Source organism: Salvia splendens, chromosome 10 (assembly GCF_004379255.2).
Source record: "Salvia splendens isolate huo1 chromosome 10, SspV2, whole genome shotgun sequence".
NCBI classification, from domain to species: Eukaryota; Viridiplantae; Streptophyta; class Magnoliopsida; order Lamiales; family Lamiaceae; genus Salvia; species Salvia splendens.
This window is the reverse complement of record NC_056041.1, coordinates 18,975,764-18,995,789: the sequence shown is the minus strand read 5'-3', so window position 1 is coordinate 18,995,789 and position 20,026 is coordinate 18,975,764. Positions and strand designations below refer to the sequence as shown.

The 20,026-nt window shown below is 38.6% G+C and overlaps 5 protein-coding genes, 1 long non-coding RNA gene and 2 other non-coding genes across 11 annotated transcripts; 6 read left to right on the top strand and 2 right to left on the bottom strand.

Moving 5' to 3' along the window:
• Nucleotides 1-490: 490 nt before the first annotated feature.
• On the top strand, nt 491-2,105 carry LOC121753189. Its single transcript, XM_042148394.1, has 3 exons — nt 491-698; nt 807-1,156; nt 1,265-2,105. Exons 1-3 carry the CDS (start codon nt 644-646, stop codon nt 1,859-1,861), a joined length of 1,002 nt encoding a protein of 333 aa, XP_042004328.1. The 5' UTR covers nt 491-643; the 3' UTR covers nt 1,862-2,105.
• Nucleotides 2,106-2,144: 39 nt separating this feature from the next.
• Nucleotides 2,145-3,780, bottom strand: LOC121753190. The gene is made up of 5 exons (XM_042148395.1): nt 3,620-3,780; nt 3,446-3,521; nt 3,104-3,368; nt 2,818-3,011; nt 2,145-2,650 (listed from the first exon to the last, which is right to left on the bottom strand). The coding sequence occupies exons 1-5, from the start codon at nt 3,649-3,651 to the stop codon at nt 2,408-2,410; spliced, it is 810 nt and encodes a 269-aa protein (XP_042004329.1). The 5' UTR covers nt 3,652-3,780; the 3' UTR covers nt 2,145-2,407.
• Nucleotides 3,781-4,141: 361 nt separating this feature from the next.
• LOC121750345 lies at nt 4,142-5,003 on the top strand. 2 transcript variants are annotated; one of them, XM_042144867.1, is made up of 2 exons: nt 4,142-4,477; nt 4,566-5,003. In XM_042144867.1, the coding sequence occupies exons 1-2, from the start codon at nt 4,142-4,144 to the stop codon at nt 5,001-5,003; spliced, it is 774 nt and encodes a 257-aa protein (XP_042000801.1). The 2 variants fall into 2 exon arrangements, with proteins under 2 accessions (XP_042000801.1, XP_042000800.1); XM_042144866.1 differs by having other exon boundaries at nt 4,560-5,003.
• Nucleotides 5,004-5,349: 346 nt separating this feature from the next.
• LOC121750344 lies at nt 5,350-7,655 on the bottom strand. Of its 3 annotated transcripts, XR_006039855.1 has the most exons (5): nt 7,374-7,655; nt 6,629-7,219; nt 6,203-6,428; nt 5,691-6,130; nt 5,350-5,575 (listed from the first exon to the last, which is right to left on the bottom strand). It is a non-coding gene; the product is annotated as an uncharacterized LOC121750344 (long non-coding RNA). The 3 variants fall into 3 exon arrangements; XR_006039854.1 differs by having other exon boundaries at nt 6,203-7,219; XR_006039856.1 differs by having other exon boundaries at nt 6,203-7,219; nt 7,385-7,655.
• Nucleotides 7,656-8,087: 432 nt separating this feature from the next.
• On the top strand, nt 8,088-8,160 carry TRNAR-ACG. The gene has a single exon. It is a non-coding gene; the product is annotated as a tRNA-Arg (tRNA).
• A 1,644-nt stretch (nt 8,161-9,804) lies between these two features.
• TRNAI-AAU lies at nt 9,805-9,878 on the top strand. The gene has a single exon. It is a non-coding gene; the product is annotated as a tRNA-Ile (tRNA).
• Nucleotides 9,879-10,128: 250 nt separating this feature from the next.
• LOC121752960 (oxygen-evolving enhancer protein 1, chloroplastic-like) lies at nt 10,129-11,623 on the top strand. The gene is made up of 2 exons (XM_042148070.1): nt 10,129-10,402; nt 10,748-11,623. The coding sequence occupies exons 1-2, from the start codon at nt 10,181-10,183 to the stop codon at nt 11,501-11,503; spliced, it is 978 nt and encodes a 325-aa protein (XP_042004004.1). The 5' UTR covers nt 10,129-10,180; the 3' UTR covers nt 11,504-11,623.
• A 1,146-nt stretch (nt 11,624-12,769) lies between these two features.
• LOC121753362 (pentatricopeptide repeat-containing protein At2g22410, mitochondrial-like) lies at nt 12,770-15,134 on the top strand. Its single transcript, XM_042148647.1, has one exon. It carries the CDS (start codon nt 12,849-12,851, stop codon nt 14,820-14,822), a length of 1,974 nt encoding a protein of 657 aa, XP_042004581.1. The 5' UTR covers nt 12,770-12,848; the 3' UTR covers nt 14,823-15,134.
• Nucleotides 15,135-20,026: the final 4,892 nt, after the last annotated feature.

Genomic DNA, 20,026 nt, shown 5'->3' with positions numbered 1-20,026 from the left:
CGACAAAGATGGCCATTCTGCCCATTTCACTTGATAATAAGATTTCCAATATCTTTGCCTCGTGAGTGTATCATAGCATCCTCCCTCATCCCTACGTTCCATACTCTGCTAAATAAAAAAGATCATATTAAAAAAAAATGGGGGATTGGATCCACAGTAAATAGAATTGGAGACTTATTGCTAACGAATACTCGAGGAATTTTATCTAGCCATAAGGACCCGTTTTATTGCTTTTTGTGTGAAAAGATGGATTGGATAAATTGCTTGGATAATTTTGGCTTTAACCAAGGTTTAAGCAATCCAACTATGGGAGTTTTATAGCAATTGAAAAAAATGGGTTGGGCTAAATATTTGGTTAACCCGTTTCGGTCGTTTGGGCACGTTTGTGGACTGAGGATTAAGAAGTTGCATTTACCTTTTTATCCTCAAAATTGTGTGAACTGTCTTCTTCATTTCCCAAATGAAGAAAATCGAATTTAGCCCTAAATGTATCCCGCCACTCCAATTAATCTTCCCGCCTCAGACGTAACTCCATTATATAAGGAGTGGTCTTCACCCTAAATCAGACGACCGCCATCCACACACCTAGTCTCGCCGCAGTCCAAGACGAGTTCGAGCTAATCCTTCCCGTGCATTGAAACCAATGGCGAGCTCTCAACGATCCGTTGGAAGCATCTGGATGTCAGACAACATTGGAGGTGTAGGAACTTATAATATTTGTTGTTGTTTATTGAGAAATCAGTGTTTGTCGTTTCAAGTGAACTGAATATGTTCGTATATGCAAATGTATGTTACATTATAACCAGGTTTCCCCACAAGTGGGCGGAAGCAGGGGAAGTCGGACCGGACACGTCGTAGCTGGACTGCAGCAGAGGAGATGTGCCTCCTGGGTAGCTTAAAGGAATTGGTGTCTTTGGGCTGGAAATCCGACAACGGATTTCGTAATGGCTACCAACAGAAGCTCGAAGACTCTCTACGCCTTGCGTTTCCCAGGTGCGACCTCAAAGCAAATCCACATATCTCTTCAAAAATCCATACTTGGAAGAAAATCTATGGTGCGCTTTCGATGGTCTTGGGCCTTAGTGGAGTCGGGTTTAATTTGAATGGGGACTACAAGATCGACTGTAATGAGGAGCAGTGGGAGCAAATTATCAAGGTTGGTTACAAATGTGTTTGAGCTCCTCTATATCACCATCTACTTTTTCATTAATTTGCTTCTTCATGTTTTAAACATCATTCACATAGCAATACCTGATTTTTGTAGGCTGATTGTGGTGCACGCTTTCTGCGAAACAAGGCTTGGCCTTACTACGACGATTGGACGATCGTGTTTGGCAAAGACCGAGCGAATGGTGAGTCTTCCAAAGACACTGAAGCTGCTGTTGAACAGTTGCACGTCCAGCCACTCCCTGCTGACATCAACGGAGACGAGTACCACGTTAGCTTCGACAGCTCATTCGATCAGTCAATGGAGCACGACCACACATCCCCTGCAACTAATGATGACAGCGCGTTCAGCTCAGCGAAGGACGGTGCCCCTCAAGCGCGCAACAAGAAGAAACGTAAGTCGAGGGATGATTTTGATGACTTGGTGCAAGTGATTTCGAAGATGCATGAAGCTACCAATGACAGGCTCGAACATCTTGCCAATCGAATTGGGTATGAATTTGATCTGGCTAAGGCTCGACAGGAAGTGTTTGAACTAGTGAGTGGCATCCCGGGACTGACACTCGGCCAAATCTTTGATGCCTCTGACTTCATACTGGAGAAGGTTGAGAAGCTTGACTTCTTTATGAGCCTCCCTCCAATGGCGAAACAAGCTTATGTGTACCGGGCCTTGGAGAAGGTTGTCGTCATTTAAGAATCGTAGCAGCTCGACCACGTACCCTACTTATTATTGCAGTATGTATTTGCTTTATATTTCCTGATGTAGATATGAAGCTCGGTAGGGAAATTTGGATGTGGAAGTCTCATCTTTTGCGGTAGGTTGAAGGGCTTTTTGTATATAGTAGCATGAATGTATGGGGTTTGAACTACAAACTGTAAGGGACGTGGCTTTTGTATGAATGGATCAGTAGTTATGGCATTAGAAGTATTTATTTCTACTCCCCTATCAGCAACTGATATTTCAAGAAGATGAAGCATACAAAAACTGGTTCATATCATACTATAACAGATTCTTTGTGAAAATTAAACATACATGAACAGAATCTTTGTGAAGTTTCTACTCCCCTATCAACCGTAGAAATGATGCATCAGTGGGCACACATTTGTGAAGAGTAAGCATACAATAACAGATTCTTCCATGAAAGGCTTAACAAAAATCCAAGTACACCCCAAAAACTTAATGGTTTCATGATGCAACATCATTCAAAAGCGGAAGAAGGCATAACATTAGTCCACCAAATCAAACTTGAAAGGTAACATAGAATTGTACCTCGTCAACGTCGATTAACTGAAAGGTGCACCGCATCCCTGCGCGGACACGGTTACCGATCATGAATCGCTTCCACCCACGTTTAGTGCGAATCTTGCCATGCTTGTTGCGGAGCACCATCTGCCAAGTCCGATCCTCCACCGTAAAATATGCCCCAACACACTCCGATGAAATCATACAAAGATGTTTCTTACAGAAACCCGATGGAAAACTCTGCAATTGAAAATACTATGGCATGACAATTGGAGTTTAGAAATCAGTGAATTGGGCTTCCACCCACGGTATTGAACTTGCAACTACCAATACCAATTGACTGCATTGACTGAATAAAACTAAAATATATATTAACACAAAAATTTTATAGCAATGAAGTCTCTTACTAATGAAAGCTCATGCTTGGGCTTCTTCAGCATCACACTAAACTGTGGAATCACTCCCACCTCCAAATCCTCAGGCGCTGGGTTGTCTTCCGCTCCAGAGTCGTCTGAAGAGTCATTTTCAAATGACTCGTAGTCGTCCGAGGTGTCCAAATCAGGCTCTACCTTGGCTGGACCTTCCCATGAGGGATCCCACACTACATGGAAATTACAAGACGAGTTCGACATAAATTTATATAATTAATTACAAGAAATCTCTTCACGTGTGTGGTAAACGTTGCAGACCCACCATCATAATCGTCCCGGTGAGGGCAACCATTCTTAGCGTCGTAGCGCATCACATGGAATTCTCCGGCTCCAATATGAGTGAACGTTAGGCCATCCCCGTGGGATATATAATTATCTTTCACAAATATTTCCCATCCAGACATGAAGTAACAACCATTGGCAAATTTTATCATTGTCACTACCCACCGGTTTCCATTTGCCATTGAGAGTGTGCAATGGAGTGGGAGCTCAGTCCCATACTCTCTCACCCACTGTGCTGGAATGCGCTACATTTGAAAATATTGAACTTTGATATTTAAGCATATATACTACAGTTGCAAACAAGAGAAAACTACAGTCTTACAATGCTCTCGCAGTTCCGAAATCGTGAGAACCGCTTCAAGAAACTTGGCAACCGATAGTAATCCGCACACCGAACACTACTCCCAAAAGTGCAACACAATTAATATTTGTTGTTGTTGCTTAGCCTGAGGAAACAAACTTTAAAATGAGGAACCGTGAGGCGTTTGAAACTTACTTAGCAAGAGCACTTGTGCTTGATGTTGCCATCGTCTGAGTGCTCCGTTGTCTCCCTGATTGAGATTTTGCAGGCCGCACGGTGAAAGGAGAAATATATGAGCCCCCAGGGTTTATCTTAGTATTTGTTAGATGTGGAATCGCTTGATTTTTGTTAGGTAGAGTGGCGTAAATGCTCCAAACCTACCTCCTAACATTACCATTTATGATCATGTTTGGATAATCCATTTTCAATGAACATAACATCACATATTAAAGGTGAGTTCGACGTACAGAGGCTTATCCTTTCAATGGAGGTTGTGATGTGCGGCGTCGATAGGGTTCGCGGTAGGAAAACGTCATTCACATATTAAATGCCTTTAATGAAGTAACCAATAAATATGGTGGTGGTTCCACCCGCAACAACCAACTTAAGCTTTTATAAAATGCTCCTAAACACTCTAATTAAAAAGTAATTCTCTTCACTCTAATAGAGAACCAGGTCCCTCGTCTTGTTATTTCAAAAAAACTGCCGTTTCATAGGATGAGTATGTCCATCCCCCTCCAAGCCAAGTTCTTTTTCAAGGGGTTGTGGAGCCCGAGTGTGGACGATGTTATCCTCTCAACGGCCATCAGGATGAAATCTGTCCGCGGATGGAATGGGAAGCAAGTGCCGGCTGAGGTTTTCTTCGAAGCAAGCCACGCGGTTCTCACGAAATTGGGTTGTAAGCTCACTCCTGATGATATCAAAGAGCGAATGCAGTTCTTCGAGCTGCGATATCGTACATTCAAGGCTGTTGTGGCGACTTATGGAGTAACATGGGATGTGAAAGACCACATCATTCAGGCAGATGAAGCTGTGTGGAAAAAAATCTTTAAGGTGAGTTCTATTGCTTGTCATATTCGCCCTCCTTTTAGCAACATTTTGAATGCTTACGTACTAGGTTTATTTACCTGTATAGTATCAGCCGTTCGCCGCTGCTTACTTCCACTGTGACGAACTTGATTTCTCCCGTCTCGCTATTGTATTTGGCATGGAGGACGTCAAGGTCGAAGATTCGCCAAATGTGATCGTTATCTCTGACTCCACTGAAATTCTGTCTCCACGGTTTGTGCATACCATCACCACGCCCACTGATCCTGGCGAAGTGAACTCACCTCTTATCACTGTGAGTGGTTCGGTTCGTCGCAAGCTATTCGATGAAGAAGGGGATTCTCGCGACCGTGAGTCCAACAATGGCCATCTCCCGCCCTATTATTCTCCTCCGAACGGTGTGAAACTTGATTCGTCATTGGGAAAGCCAAAGCTAGATGACATCGTCAAACAACTGACTCCTCCAGATTGCTCGCCAAATGTGTACTCATCCGCTTCTTGGAGCCCTTTTGGTGGGTATAGGAAGCACTGACTGTGAGCTATGCAGACCATGCATAGCCCTCCTTTTGCCCTACTAGGTATATATTTCCAAAATGCACGCCTCCCCTTTTGTGACACTATATCTACGAGGTTGGCAAAGTAAGGAAGTCATGTTAAGCTTAGGGAAAGCACTTACTAAAGTAAGTGCTTGGTGAAGCACTTACTAAAGTTATATTGCTACAATGCCCACTGCATAGTCCTCCTTTTGTCAATTTACTAGGTATATATTTCCCAAAATGTACGCCTCCCCTTTTGTGTTAATATAGCGACGAGGTTGGCATTGTAAGGAAGGTATGTTAATGTGAATTATTAAAAAAAATCCACTGTGAAGCACTTGCTAATTAAATATTGCTTGTTTAATTTGTAGAGCACCACTCCAAATACGGATCAGCCATCAAACATAAAACCACAAATCCAAATATGTCAATAAAACATAGTACAGAATAGTGATACAAGCATATGATTACATTTTCTCCACAAACTTAAAAAATACACGGTTCTAGTCCAAAAAGTGAAGCTTCATGCCGCAAATTCTATTGATTCTTATGCATCTTCTCCCATGTACTACAGCACAAAAGAAGGAAATAAATATTAGTCTTTCATGAAGATGATGCAACATGTTTTTTATATGACAATATAAACAATGTGCATATTTAAAAAATACATATGAAACTCTCACCGCAGCCCACATTGACGCTGCCATAGCATCACGTGCATTGGTCCAGCCTTGGGAAGGTTCTACACCAGCCACGAAATCACCATCCTGCACATCTTCTTCATTTCCATCTTCTTCGTTAGCGACAGCCAGCTCAATCGGGTCCGATTCCATCTCAGAGCGTATAAAATTATGGAGCAAGAAGCAAGCAAGTATGATATTAGTTTGGACCCCGACTGGATAAAATGAGGCACTTCTCAAGATCCCCCACCGCATTTTCAGTACGGCAAACGCACGTTCAATCACATTCCTTGCTCGAGTGTGATACATGTTGAAAATTTCCTGGGGGTTTTTTGGGGCTTCCGTTGCAGGACCCCATTCTTTTAAATGGTAACGGACTCCTTTATAGGGTGTTAGGAACCCCTCACAGTTTGCATAACCATTGTCACATAGGTAGTAGTTGCCTAAGTATGGTATTTGAAATGAGAAAATATTGCAAGCATTAATAAAATGGAAGAGTTAAAACTAAAATGTACCTTTCGGTACTCTCAATCCCTAATCACGACTCAAAGCATCGCGTAGCACACGACTGTCTCCAGCTGAGCCCTCCCAGCCCGTCAAGACATATACAAATCGCATCCGCCGATCACAGACCGCAAGAGTGTTGGTGCAAATTTGACCTTTCCTGCTACGATAACGAGGCTTATCGGCGTTGAGCACCTGTAAATTTATGTGTGTTCCATCTAATGCACCAAGTCACCCCTACAACAACATTATCACTCAAACTTTCGCATAGCAACGGAGACAGAGGCCTCCGTATACACATAAATCAATATAACACCCACATAGCAATTACAAAGGCCTCCATATACACATAAATCAATATAACATCCACGTGGCAATTACAAAGGCCACCATATACACATAAATCAACCAAAATTTGTACATATTTTTGGGAATACCTTGAACCACTTCCACCTGTTATCGTTGCAGTCTTCAGCCACGGGATCAGGAACAACGAGAAACGACCGATGGAGCCGAAGCACCGCCCGTAGCACAGCATGAACATACTTAGAAACTGTGAACCCGGACCTCAAGAAGTCAAATTTAACTATTCTGTTCTTTTTGTGGTGTGCAAGAACTGACAAGAACATGGCAACTTGTTCTTCTATCTTCACATACTTACCATCGACTAACTCCCCTGTTTGGCGTAGAAGAAAGCACAATCGTCCAAATGTGTTTCGATCCATACGAAGATTATCAAAACATGCAATATCTGATACTCCCTTAAGCCGATTTAGGTGCCTCACTTGTGCAGGAATTCGATTCCGACGACCAAATCGAGCCCGTCTTAGCAGAGTACTCACACGCACACGCCGTCGGTTCCTTCTCAGGTACAACAAAATAGCAATGCTTACATCAAATTGTAGGGTTTGGACCATTTCTTCCACTTGCTGAAGCGTGGCAACACTTTTTGTAATCCTGTTCGCCATAGCCCTCGAGAAGGTTTGTATCCCCTAATCTGCAACTCGCAGAACCCCCAATTGCGCCGGCTACAATGAATAGTCATACAAAAAGAAAATGCGATCAGTATGCAGCAATTAAATCGCCTCGTATGTCGTCAATTAAATCGCCCCAGTATGCAGCAATTAAATCGGCGGCTAGTATGAATGACCATACAAAATGAAATTGTTTGTAAGATTATACCGAATGCTTACAAGCTGGTTCGTATGCAGCAATTAAATCGCCTCCTTACTCTCCAAGTTTGGATGTGGAAATTGCAGATTGGAGGGGCACGGTAGCCATTTTGCTCCTTAATCCAGATGGAGGCGGTGACTAAGGTTTATAATCCATAAGAAAGTGACGGACTATTTTTAGCCTTTTTTCCAACCCCAACAGGGAACAAAGCCGGGTCGAAAAGATTAAACCCGGATCATTAGGAAAACAGCACAAATGTATCAAACGCTGGATTGTGGTGGGCCCCTCATACCTTAATCTGGGTTTAGGCAGCAATAAAACGGGTCCTAAATGTAATAGTCATGAGAAAGAGATACAAGAAATGTGTGGAACATGAAAATAAAATGATTCTACTACTATGGAACAAACAACCAAGAGAGTATAATATATAATTTGTCAATGATACCACAACTACCTCTATGTGTATTCTAGATTTATTTATCGAGATCAACTACCTTCTATAGTTTTGTAGTGACAATCTTAATGAAGTCAATTTTCAATATCTGATATTAGTATGGGTTATGTACTTAGAATAGGTGTAACGTATATATTTTTAAAAGTAACTGGTGTATTGTTAATTTTCGAAAAATGATTTGAAACTTCATAACATTTTGTAATAGACTATGATTGAACTAAATATCGTCTGATAATATAAAAGGCATAGCGATGAACGATAAATTCAAGGACTCTGTGGCCCAATGGATAAGGCGCTGGTCTACGGAACCAGAGATTCTGGGTTCGATCCCCAGCAGAGTCGTCTGTAATTCACTACTTATAATTTTTTGTTGCTTCAAATTTAATTTTATATTCTGTTCACATTTGTTTTGTTTACCATTCTTGTTGAATTTTATTCGTTTTTTGTTCAATATTTTGGTTTATAATCAATCATTCGCCACTTGCAAAAAACTGAAAAGGGGTCTCAATCTTCTTCTTGTTGCACCATACAAAAAAACTCTCAAATCTTGTTTGTGGAAAACTTAGGTGTGCGCCATAAGCGCAAATTATGACACGTTAATTGTGAAATTAATTATGTATTTGTTCTAATATTAATGAAAGTAATTAAACCGTAAACATTAGGTATAATTTAAAATTTAAACTAATAAAAGCGCATACATCATTGTGATTCCAATTCTGTAATAGATTGCAAATAGTAGTATTTTGCAATAGCATTAACTCAAAAAGGTGTTGTGGTATAAATTGGAATCTCTTATCTCTTGACTGATCACTAATATATCCAAGAGCGAAAAACTCTCATATCTAGTTGCCAATTGAGTTAATGAATAATATTATACTCCATGAATAGTACTTCTCAAGTAATTAGTAAAAAATATACTCTCATATCTAGTTGCCAAATAATTTTTTATTAATAGACATTAGATTCTTATACCGAATAAATTTCATTTTTATTAATAGACATTACATTCTTATACCTAATTTATTTTCAGTCACATTTTATTATAATGATTAATGGACCCTGCATTCTATTAGCTTATCACCCTCACATTTTTATTATAATACTACTAATCTATAAAAATGAGACTTACATTTCACTAATTTTTTCAATTTACTTTTTTTACATTTTTAAAAACTCGTGACGGGTCAAAGTAAGACATATATTGAGAGACGAAAGGATAATTTATTATGAAAGTGTGACCACATTTAATTTGCAAACCAAAAGCTAATAGTCTTTCTCAATTAGTGAAAGAGTCTTTAAGTATTTAATTCTATTTTCTAAAACACTTTGTATGTACTATGATCGAGACCAATGTATATCATCTCATATTGTTCATAGACCATAGATAACATTATTGATTCAGTAGTAGATACTCCCTCCGTTCCATAGTAATGGATGCATTTTTTTTCGGCACGGAGATTAAGAAAATTGTGTTAGATGAGTTAAGTAAAGGGAGAATAAAGTGGAAAATGAAAACGGTAGATAGATGAAGAGAGAATAAAGTAAAAGAGAGTAAAGTAGGTGTGGACAAATGTGTTGACTTTTACTAAAAATAAAAATGACTCTATTACTATGAAACGTACCAAAATGACAAAATGATTCTATTACTACGGAACGGAAGGAGTAATAAATTTGAAAATTGGGTCCAACAATTTGTTATATAAACATATGGAGTAATAAAATTAAGATCTGGTCCCATTTTGTAAAAGATAGCTCGACTTCTGCGGTAGTAATACTATCGTTAATCTAGACATTTCCTCCTTTTATTACACAAATATTGTTACATAAGCTCATTCGATCATTTCAATCATGTAGATACAGTATTGCATCCATTGATAATAAATTCTACCCTAATTAGATTCATTTAGTTACTTGTTAACAGAGAAAAAGAGACAGTAATTGGTTACTTCTTTTATCGTTTATAGTAATAGATATTAATCATTAGTCGGCCTATTAGCTCAGTTGGTTAGAGCGTCGTGCTAATAACGCGAAGGTCGCAGGTTCGAAACCTGCATGGGCCAATTTTCTTATTAATATGTTTTTCATTTATTTTTTATTATAATTATAAAAACTTTAGTCCACGCCAGCCATAGGTTGAATTGGAACCAATGATTAATAAGCTTTTTATTTATTTTTTATTATAATATAAAATCTATAACTGAATTGAAAATAGTCCACGTCAGCCATAGGTTGAATTGGAACCAATGATAGAAGCTCTTATCCTATCTTTTTATCGTTACAACTTACAACACAGTACATACCCATACCCATACAAAATATAGAGTTGCATCTCCGCCTCCATTCAAAGAATCACCACATAATCATGGCAACGTCATCATTACAGGCGGCCGCCACCTTCATGCAGCCCACCAAGGCTGGCCGCAGCAGCCTCCATTTCCGCCCTGCTCAAGGCATCAGCAAGGCCGTCGGAGTCGAACCCTCCGCCGCCAGATTGACTTGCTCTCTCCAAGACTTCGCTCACAAATGCACCGACGCAGCAAAGATCGCTGGCTTCGCCCTCGCTTCCTCCGCCCTCCTTGTCTCGGTATTCATCACACCCCCTTCATCTACGATGCCGTTGTAGTTATTGTTGTTTCATTTGCCAGCACCCTCCCTCAGTCTGTTAATGTTAATGTGGATTTTAGGGAGGTTTTTGTTATTATTGCATCCGACAAGTCCTTTATCAGATCGGCCAACATTTAAAGTACAATTGCTATATCAGCATTTTTCAGTTTCAGTCCATGGTTAGTTAAATTTAGCCTATAGTCTGCAATAGCATAATAGAAATCTATAGGATTCTATCCTAAAACCAATTCAGCGATACGATGATGAGTCACCATTAGACTTATATAGCAGTTTCAGTTCTCTTTTGACACATGCACGTTGTTAGGGAGCAAGTGCTGAAGGTGTGCCGAAGAGGCTAACTTTCGACGAGATCCAGAGCAAGACCTACCTAGAAGTGAAAGGCACCGGGACGGCCAACCAGTGCCCCACCATCGACGGCGGCGTCGAGTCGTTCGCCTTCAAGGCAGGCAAGTACAACGCCAAGAAATTATGCCTGGAGCCAACCTCGTTCACCGTGAAAGCGGAGGGCGTGAGCAAGAACGCCCCAGCAGAGTTCCAGAAGACGAAGCTGATGACGCGGCTGACCTACACGCTGGACGAGATCGAGGGCCCCTTGGAGGTCTCCCAGGACGGCACCCTCAAGTTCGAGGAGAAGGACGGCATCGACTACGCGGCCGTCACCGTCCAGCTCCCCGGAGGCGAGCGCGTGCCCTTCCTCTTCACCATCAAGAATCTAGTAGCTTCTGGAAAGCCCGAGAGCTTCGGCGGGGAGTTCCTGGTGCCGTCCTACCGGGGCTCGTCCTTCCTCGACCCGAAGGGCCGCGGTGGGTCCACTGGTTACGACAACGCCGTGGCGCTGCCGGCTGGGGGCCGTGGGGACGAGGAGGAGCTGGAGAAGGAGAACAACAAGAATGTGGCGTCGCTGACGGGGAATATCACGCTGAGCGTGACGAAGAGCAAGCCGGAGACGGGGGAGGTGATCGGGGTGTTTGAGAGCATTCAGCCGTCGGATACGGATTTGGGATCAAAGGCGCCCAAAGATGTCAAGATCCAGGGCGTCTGGTATGCGCAGCTTGAATAGTCTTAGTTTTTTATGCTTGCTTTTTCTTTTCTTGTTTCGAGTTTTGTTGCAAGTGAAAAGGGATCATCGAAACTCCTCAATTTTAAGATGGTGTACATTAACAATAATTATTTTCAGTAATATTTCGCACATACAACTTCGTGACAATTGGGAACAGTTGTGAAATGTAAAATCCTCCATCCTCCATCATGGTCCCGTAAAAATATAACATTTGTCATTTTTGGAATATTCCTTAAAAGTAGACCAATTTTATTTAAGTAATTTTTTTTCTAAGGTAGATTACATTCTCTACTACTAATATTTCAATCATTTTTTCTATCTATTTCACTCTTACTTTACCAATTATTCATTAAAACTTGTGCCGTTATAAATGTTATCTAACTAAGTACAATTTGAACAAAGCCAAATTTAATTTTTATATATAAATTCTATAGAAAAAAAAATTAAAAATGAATCAAAAATTGAAGATAATTTGCCTTTTTAAATGTACTCCATTCTAACTCTTATAAAATACTCATTCTGCATACAATTTAAAGAACTACTCCTTCTGTTCCATGTTAATAGAGTAATTTTTATATTTTAGTAAGTTCCAAATTAATTGAGTCATTTCTATATTTTGGTAAGTTCCAAATTAATTGAGTCATTTCGATTTTTAGCAAAAAATCATTCTCACTTTTACTTTATTCTCTCATCATCTTTCTTACTTTTTCCACCATCCATTTAATATACTATTCTTAAACTTCTTGCCGAAAAGAAATATCTCTATTAATAAGGAACTTAGGGAGTACTATTTATTTATATTTTTCTATTCGGTATGCAGATCTCACACTGTACTAACTTTTTAGATTCACAATCTATTACAAAATGAGTTTCACATTTCAACTAATTTGCCATTTATTTTTCTTCACAAAGTTTTTGAACTTTTTAAAAACTGTATCGAATCAAAGTGATATTTTAAATGGTGGAGGAAGGAGTAGGTATAAAATTGTACCCCCGTTCCATATTAGTGGGGATGTTTCCTTTCGGCGCGTGATTTAAGAAAAATTGTGTTAAACGAGTTAAGTAAATGAAGACTAAAATAGGAAATGAAAAAAGTAGAAAGATGAAGACAGAATAACACAAGTGAGAAAAAAAATGTTACTTTTATTATAAATGAAAATGACTCAACTTCTATGAAACGTACTAAAATAACAAAATGTACAATCGAAGGGAGTAGTATATATATTGGCTTGCAGATACTTATTTGGGAAAAGTCGCTTCATATGCGATAATAAAAGTGCATATAGAGAGACAGATTTATGTTTATCGCCAAAATTATGATGAGGAACATTGGAATGTAGAGCCAATGCTCAAGTTTTCTAGACAACTGACTGTTGTTACACACTTCAAACACACTTTCCCAAGCTCTCTACACACTTCCGCCGCCCCAAACTCTTCACTAAATTTCGATTGTTTGATCGAAAAATGCTCGTCGATGAGCCACCTGAAAGCTCTCCAGGCCCAAATCACCATCCGTGGCCTTGCCGGCGACGCCGTCTGGGTTAGCAAGCTAATATCCTTCGCTGCTCTATCAGCCTCTGCCGACCTGCAATACGCGCAGTACCTGTTCGACAGAATTCCTCAACCGAATAGGCACATTTACAACACCTTAATAAGGGCCTTTTCCAGTCGGATAAACTCAGATAAGGCGATTTCTCTTTACTTGAAAATGTCGCGTTTTGGTTTAACGCCGAATGAGTTCACATTCCCTTTTGTTCTGAAAGCTTGTGCTTTTCAGAAGGCGTGTGGGGAAGGGATTTCGCTGCATTTACAAGCTGTCAAATTAGGGTTTTTTGAGTCTTATGTAATGATTCAAAACGGGTTTATAAACTTCTATGCTAGTTGTGGGATGATTGACTGTGCCGGGAAAGTTTTTGATTTGATGGAGTTCACGAATCTTGTGTCGTGGAACTCTATGATCAATGGTTATGCAAAGATTGGTCTGTGGGAAGAAGCTTTCTTCCTTTTTGGTGGAATGAGGGAAGATGGGATCGAGCCGGATGGCCACACGTTTGTCAGTTTGCTATCTGTTTGTTCCAGGATTCATGATGTGGAGCTGGGAAAGTTTGTCCATTGGTACATTGAGATCAATGGGGCTCCATCTGATACTCATACGAAAAATGCTCTTCTTGATATGTATGCTAAGTGTGGGGATTTGCAGATGGCTGAGGCAATTTTCATACGGATGGCTGACAGGAATGTCGTTTCTTGGACTTCCATGGTCAGTGCATATGCTAAGCACGGCTTGATTGAACCGGCTGAGAGAGTTTTTAACTGCATTCCTGTTAAAAATGTGGTTTCCTGGAACTCGATGATCTCGTGTTATCATCAAAACGGACATTACAAGGAGTCTTTAGAATTGTTTTACAGAATGTGTGATTCTTGTGTGACACCTGATGAGACCACTATGATTACTGCTCTTTCATCATGTAGTCAGCTTGGTGATTTAGTGCAAGGAAAGAAATTGCACGACTATTTGCTTGATAATGGCAAGCGACCTAGTGCTACTCTGTGCAATGCCCTCATGGACATGTATTCAAAATGTGGTTCTGTGGAAGAAGCATTGGAAATTTTTCTCAACATGCCGGAGAAGAATATAGTTTCATGGAATACAATCATCAATGCTCTTGCTTCACATGGATCTGGATATCGAGCTATTGAGATTTTCCAAGAGATGGAGGCAAGTGGGATGCAACCTGATGCTGTTACCTTCTCCGGATTGCTTTCTTCCTGCTGTCACTGTGGTCTGGTTGAGATTGGGAGATACTACTTTAATAAAATGAGTCGAGTGTATAAAATACAATACGATATTGAGCATTATGCTTGTATGATTGACATATTTGGGCGGCAAGGGTTGTTGAAGGAGGCAGTTGAGCTGGTTGGGGAAATGTCAGTGAAGCCGGACATAGTTATCTGGGGCACGTTGCTTGGTGCTTGCAGAATCCACCAGAATGTTTGGATTGCAAAGCTCGTCCTAAAGCAAATACTAGAGGTGGAGTCGTATGCTGGAGGGTTGTATGTGCTGATATCAAACATATTTAGTGAAGCTCGGCAGTGGGAACAAATGAAGAAGATGAGGAAGCTAATCAAGGACTGTGGTCTCAGGAAGACTAACGCAGTTAGCTCCATTGAAGTTGATGGTTGCGTTTCTGAGTTCATGGTTGACGACAAGAAACATGAGGGTGCTGATCTAATCTACGTGATGCTCAACCAGCTAAAGGATCACTTGGAGTCTGAAAATGATGTCTGTGGCTCTCTTTTGGAGGCTGTGGAAATTTAGAACCAAGATTCATGTCAATGGCATCCATGAGCCAAAACTGGTTCTGTTTTTTGGGATCCATGAGACAGTTTTGAAAATCAAGATGGCAATATTGTTCATTTAGGACTTTAGGTGACAGTTGGTAAGCAAGAATGTAACATAATGTACAAGTGACAGTATTGTTCCTTGACTATATTTTTCCTGTCATTCTTTCGCCCTTCATTTCGAGATATTGAAAATCGGTGCTTTTTGTACTTAATTAATCAGATATGTACTAGAACTAGCAGGATAATTATCATGTTAAATTATAAGCTTTTTCAACTTTATCATTAATTAGCATAAATATTCTAACTTTAAACTATTGATTTTATGTCAGTTGTAACTTTCTAGCAACCGAAATCATCGGATTGCCAGTGCAATCCACATAAAATTGACAGAATATGATCAATATCATTTTAAATTTCAACTATCAGTTATATCATGAACTATAAAAATATTTTTCAAACCACAAACTCTTCCATGGTAGCCATTCCATTTGCATGCCCGAATGAGATGGAAATCGGCTGATATTATTCTGGATCGATTTGTCACAAGTCCAAACTATATTAAATCTAAACCCAACAATAAAAAGTCTATGTTGCCCAACCAAATTCAAGTAACTTGAACCATCCTAAATAAAATCAAGCCCAATGGTACATGAATAGTAAAATATACAGTGCATTAATAACAAATTCTGGTGTTAATATTCATGACCGTATTTATAGAGAAAATGTAGCTAAAAACACTATTTATAGAGAATATGTAGCTAAAGAACCAAGCTCACAATTTTTCAAAAACAAGAAAAACCAATAGATGTTTTAGAGATGTTCGGTATAAAGACATTAATTGACTTGAATATATAGTGCATCGAAAGATAGTTGCATATTGTTTCTATTATTTTCTTTTCAATCGTGATTTTGTGGCATTAGGGTGAAGCCTTACTACTGATGAGTTTTCTAATTAACAAATATCACTTGAAAAATTCGTAACTCATATCGGAGATAAAAGTAGTTCACGCAATAAAGCTAGAATAAAAAATGAAACATTTTCGAATCAAAGATAGAATGTAACTTATGTTGTCAGTAGAGGTATTACAACAAAAGAGAAAGCATATCAGGTTCGTTTAACTACACTCTTAATTTTATTCATTTTCTTTTTTAAAAAGTTTGCCTTTTAAGGGACATGACGAGTCATATACTTCTTTAAATAAAGACAATTTTCTTGAGTCGTTACAATCGTACGGTTTGATGAATGATGAAGTTTGTAAATTGATATTGAAAATGCTCCCGGAAATAATTAAATGATATCGTTGTCAATTCAGAAAGATGTGGTTAGTGTTTGTGTAGTTGAAACCACACTTGAAATATTGAGAGAACTTGTAGATCGATTCTTTTCTATCGTAGTTGATGACTCATGGGGTTGCTCAAAAAGGAGCAAATGACAATTGTTATAAGATTTGTGAACGAGAATGAAGAGATAATAAAAAGATTTTTAACTGTTATTCATGTTAAAGAAACTACATCAATTTGTTTGAAAAAAAACTATTGATTCTGTATCTGCTAAGTTTGAGTTGTCCATGTCGTGAGAGCCCGAGGATATGATCGAGCATCAAACATGAGGGTGTCACCTGATCTCTTAAAAGAAGTTTCTTGATTTTTAAACAAATTATGCTCATTTTCATGTTTGATACTCTATCATTATCTTGGTCTTTCACTCTTGACAAATATAACTAAAAACTTAGCATATACATTATCATTGGTCTCTTTTAAACAAATTGATAGTATAATTTTTTAATATGAACAAGGGCTAAAAATATTTTATTATCTCTCCATTCTCATTCACAAATCTTATAACAATTTTCATTTGTTCATTTATTGAGCAATCCCATGACTCATCAACTATGATAAAAAAGAATCAATCTCTAAATTCTCTCAATATGGGTGGTTTTAACTTCACAACCACTAACTACTTTTTTTTTAAATTAACGGAGGTATCATTTGATTATTTCCCGTAGCATTTTTCTAATCATTTTCCGAACTTCATCATTCCTCAAACCATACCATTGTAATAACTCAAATAAATTGTCTGTATTTAATGAAATAGATGACTCATCATGTCTACTAAAAGAAAAACCTTGATATAAAGAGTTGTTATCAAATGAACTCGATACTCTTTCTTTTTTTGCTATAATACCTTTACGAACAACTGACACTCTGTCTTTGATTAAAAACAATTCATATTCTTTTCTAGCTTTGTTGCGTGACCTACTCTTATCTCCAACATGACCTTTGAATTTTTCAAGAGCTTTTTCCAAGTAGAAAACCCATCAATATTGCTATTAATAGAAGCAATATTCAGCATCTTTCAAGGCACTATACTGAAGCCAATCATGATCTTTGTTTCAATTGTCATTTCTTTGATGTGTTTTTAGAAAATTGTGACCTTTTGGTTGACAAGGGACTTTAGCTACTTATTCTCTACGAATACGGTCACGAATATTCACACCATAATTTGATATTCATCAAATTTCTATTTGGTTTGGGCGATTTCCTTTTTCCTTGGTTCGATATCGGAAGCAAACGGAAGGGGCGACGATGGAAAATTTACGATCGGGTCCATGGTACCCGTCGGCCGCAGAGGGGGGATCTGGACCCCTGATCCGCCACTGATGTGCTCAATAATTTTGCAAAAACAACTTTATTTTTGCCACCTAAGTTTTTTAAACAAGTGTTTAATAGTACATTGTAGCAACCCGATATGCAACGTTGCCTAAGCTTGAGGTTAAAAATATTCAAAATTTCTTGGTATATAATTGATAATATAAAAATAGTTTGATGGTTAAAAGTGATATTTATAAGTTTTTGTAAAACTTAATATCGTATGACATGAGTCTTACTAGCCATGTTAATTAACAGTTCAAGATTAAAATATTATTTATAATAATTTAGGATAGTAATTGATAAATCATAAACTCACGATAACTTGAAGTTTAATTTGATGATTAACTTTTATAAATGTATAATGATATGAAATGCATATGATTTACAATAGCGAAATGAAATAGTACATATTTGTCCTCTTAGAGAAACCTTGTGTTTCCCACTCGATATCAATAAAAATAACCATAGGTGTGTGATCAAATACTAACTTTTTAAATAAATTAGTAGATATATATGATCTAGTAAGAGCTATATCTAACCAAGAAATGCTTCCAAAAAAAAGAAATGCATGAACCATCCATTGTTAGACACTTTATAAAGCAAAATTGAAGAGAAAAAAGGGCTAATTAAAGATATATTAAAAGCAAGTGAGACGAGGCCGGAAGTCAATGAGAAGAAGTAGTCCCCGGCGGCGGGCAGCTTTGGCGGCACAAGGGACAGGAATAGATAAGGGTGAGCCAGTGCAAAATGCAGTCTTGATGGAAAACATGGCCGCAGGGGATCCGCTTCGCTGCCCGGCCAAAGCGAAATGCATATGATTTACAATAGCGAAATGAAATAGTACCTATTTGTCCTCTTACGGCATCCGCAGTGGTGCGGATGTCCCGGCGAAATTCTCCGCGAAATTCCCAAAAACACATTCTGTCACGTCATAAGGACTTTCCACTGCACTACCACGTCATACGGACTTCTCACTGCACAGTGGCGGAATTCCAAAAGGAATTCCCACAATAAAAAAAAATTACAAATTCACAAATTAAATAATTTCCGGAAGTAAAAAATTTACGTAATTAAAAAAATGAAATAAAGCGGAATTCCGCGGGAGTCGACGCAATGTCGGACGTCCCTGCGGAATTCCGCTTAACGCCTCCTCAACCCAATTCCGTATCCGTGGCGGGCACGCCTAATGGCGGACGTCCGTGACAGAATTTCGGGACGTCCGTGGAATTCCACGCGGAAGTCCGCCATTGCGGATGCTCTTAGAGAAACCTTGTGTTTCCCACTCGATGTCAATAAAAATGACAACATATTTAAAGGTTTACACCACTATACAATGTACAATAAAAGTTGTAAGAAATTTAAAATTTAAAAGGTAAACTATTAACCAAAAGTAGTACTCCATCGATCTTTTACACTAAACAATCATAGGTGTGTGATCAAATACTAACTTTTTAAATAAATTGGTAGATATATATGATCTAGTAAGAGCTATATCTAACCAAGAAATGCTTCCAAAAAAAAAGAAATGCATGAACCATCCATTGTTAGGAGGCGTTCGCTTAACCTGTTGGGGAAATATAAGCCAAAAGGTGGAAAAAGACGAGTCATAAAGTTCTTGCTAAGGCATTCTTCCAGGCACTAAAACAAAATATGGAGATAACATAATTTCTCATATCAGCACCATAGTCATTCCATATTCTGCAGTCTTACTAATATTTTATCCTGATCAATGTACTTGATAAAGTGAATGTGCAAAATTAAGAGATTAGTCAATTTTCAGCAACTGAAGGGGCTATTTTGGTCACTCAAATCATAATATTGGTGTGGATATTCACTGGTCCCTAAAACAAATTTAGAATGCAGCCAGTTATCACATATCTAATCTAGGCTTATAGGTATCAGGTACCACTCATGCCATATATTTTCCAACAATTAATGATCGAGAGTATTACATACTATGTGCTTTCTTGAGTAAAATCGAGCACCAAGTAATTTTCTCCTTAAAGCCATGAAATCTCCCTCTGCCCCACTAAAATGGCTTGATTTTCTTTTTGAGCTGTCTTATTGATAATGGCTTGTTTCCTTCTTAAAACGCCTTTATTAGACATACAACTTTAAATAACATATATTACTCGCAGACCTTTACACTACTTTTAACTCTACTAAATACATGAGCCCAAAAGTTTTGAGTCATTGTTAGTAGGGATGTCAATCGGGCCAACCCGTTCGGGTTCGGGCCAACCCGTTCGGGTTGTCGGGCCGTTTGGGTACGGGCTATTCGGGTTATGATTTTTTCGGGTTATAAAAGTTCGACCCTAACCCTAACCCTTCGGGTTTCGGGCTAACCCACCGGGTTATTCGGGCCAATGCGTATTTTTAATTCTTTTAATATTTTCAAAAATAATACGTGTTTTAAATTTTCTTTAATTATATACATATTTTTAATTAATCATTCAACAATGAAATACATATTTTTAATTTTCTTTAATATTTTTAAAAAAGATTAAGTTATTTAAATTTAAATAA

Excerpts from the sequence above, each read along its gene's own strand:
- LOC121750345 (XM_042144866.1), top strand. The coding sequence starts at position 4,142 with ATGAGTATGTCCATCCCCCTCCAAGCCAAGTTCTTTTTCAAGGGGTTG. Across the intron at positions 4,478-4,559 it reads TGTGGAAAAAAATCTTTAAG|TATCAGCCGTTCGCCGCTGC; the intron begins GTGAGTTCTATT and ends TTACCTGTATAG.
- LOC121752960 (XM_042148070.1), top strand. The coding sequence starts at position 10,181 with ATGGCAACGTCATCATTACAGGCGGCCGCCACCTTCATGCAGCCCACC. Across the intron at positions 10,403-10,747 it reads CCTCCGCCCTCCTTGTCTCG|GGAGCAAGTGCTGAAGGTGT; the intron begins GTATTCATCACA and ends GCACGTTGTTAG.
- LOC121753189 (XM_042148394.1), top strand. The coding sequence starts at position 644 with ATGGCGAGCTCTCAACGATCCGTTGGAAGCATCTGGATGTCAGACAAC. Across the intron at positions 699-806 it reads GATGTCAGACAACATTGGAG|GTTTCCCCACAAGTGGGCGG; the intron begins GTGTAGGAACTT and ends CATTATAACCAG. Across the intron at positions 1,157-1,264 it reads AGTGGGAGCAAATTATCAAG|GCTGATTGTGGTGCACGCTT; the intron begins GTTGGTTACAAA and ends TGATTTTTGTAG.
- LOC121753362 (XM_042148647.1), top strand. The coding sequence starts at position 12,849 with ATGCTCAAGTTTTCTAGACAACTGACTGTTGTTACACACTTCAAACAC.
- LOC121753190 (XM_042148395.1), bottom strand. The coding sequence starts at position 3,651 with ATGGCAACATCAAGCACAAGTGCTCTTGCTAA. Across the intron at positions 3,012-3,103 it reads TCACCGGGACGATTATGATG|TGTGGGATCCCTCATGGGAA; the intron begins GTGGGTCTGCAA and ends ATTTCCATGTAG. Across the intron at positions 2,651-2,817 it reads CCAAGCATGAGCTTTCATTA|AGTTTTCCATCGGGTTTCTG; the intron begins GTAAGAGACTTC and ends TTTCAATTGCAG.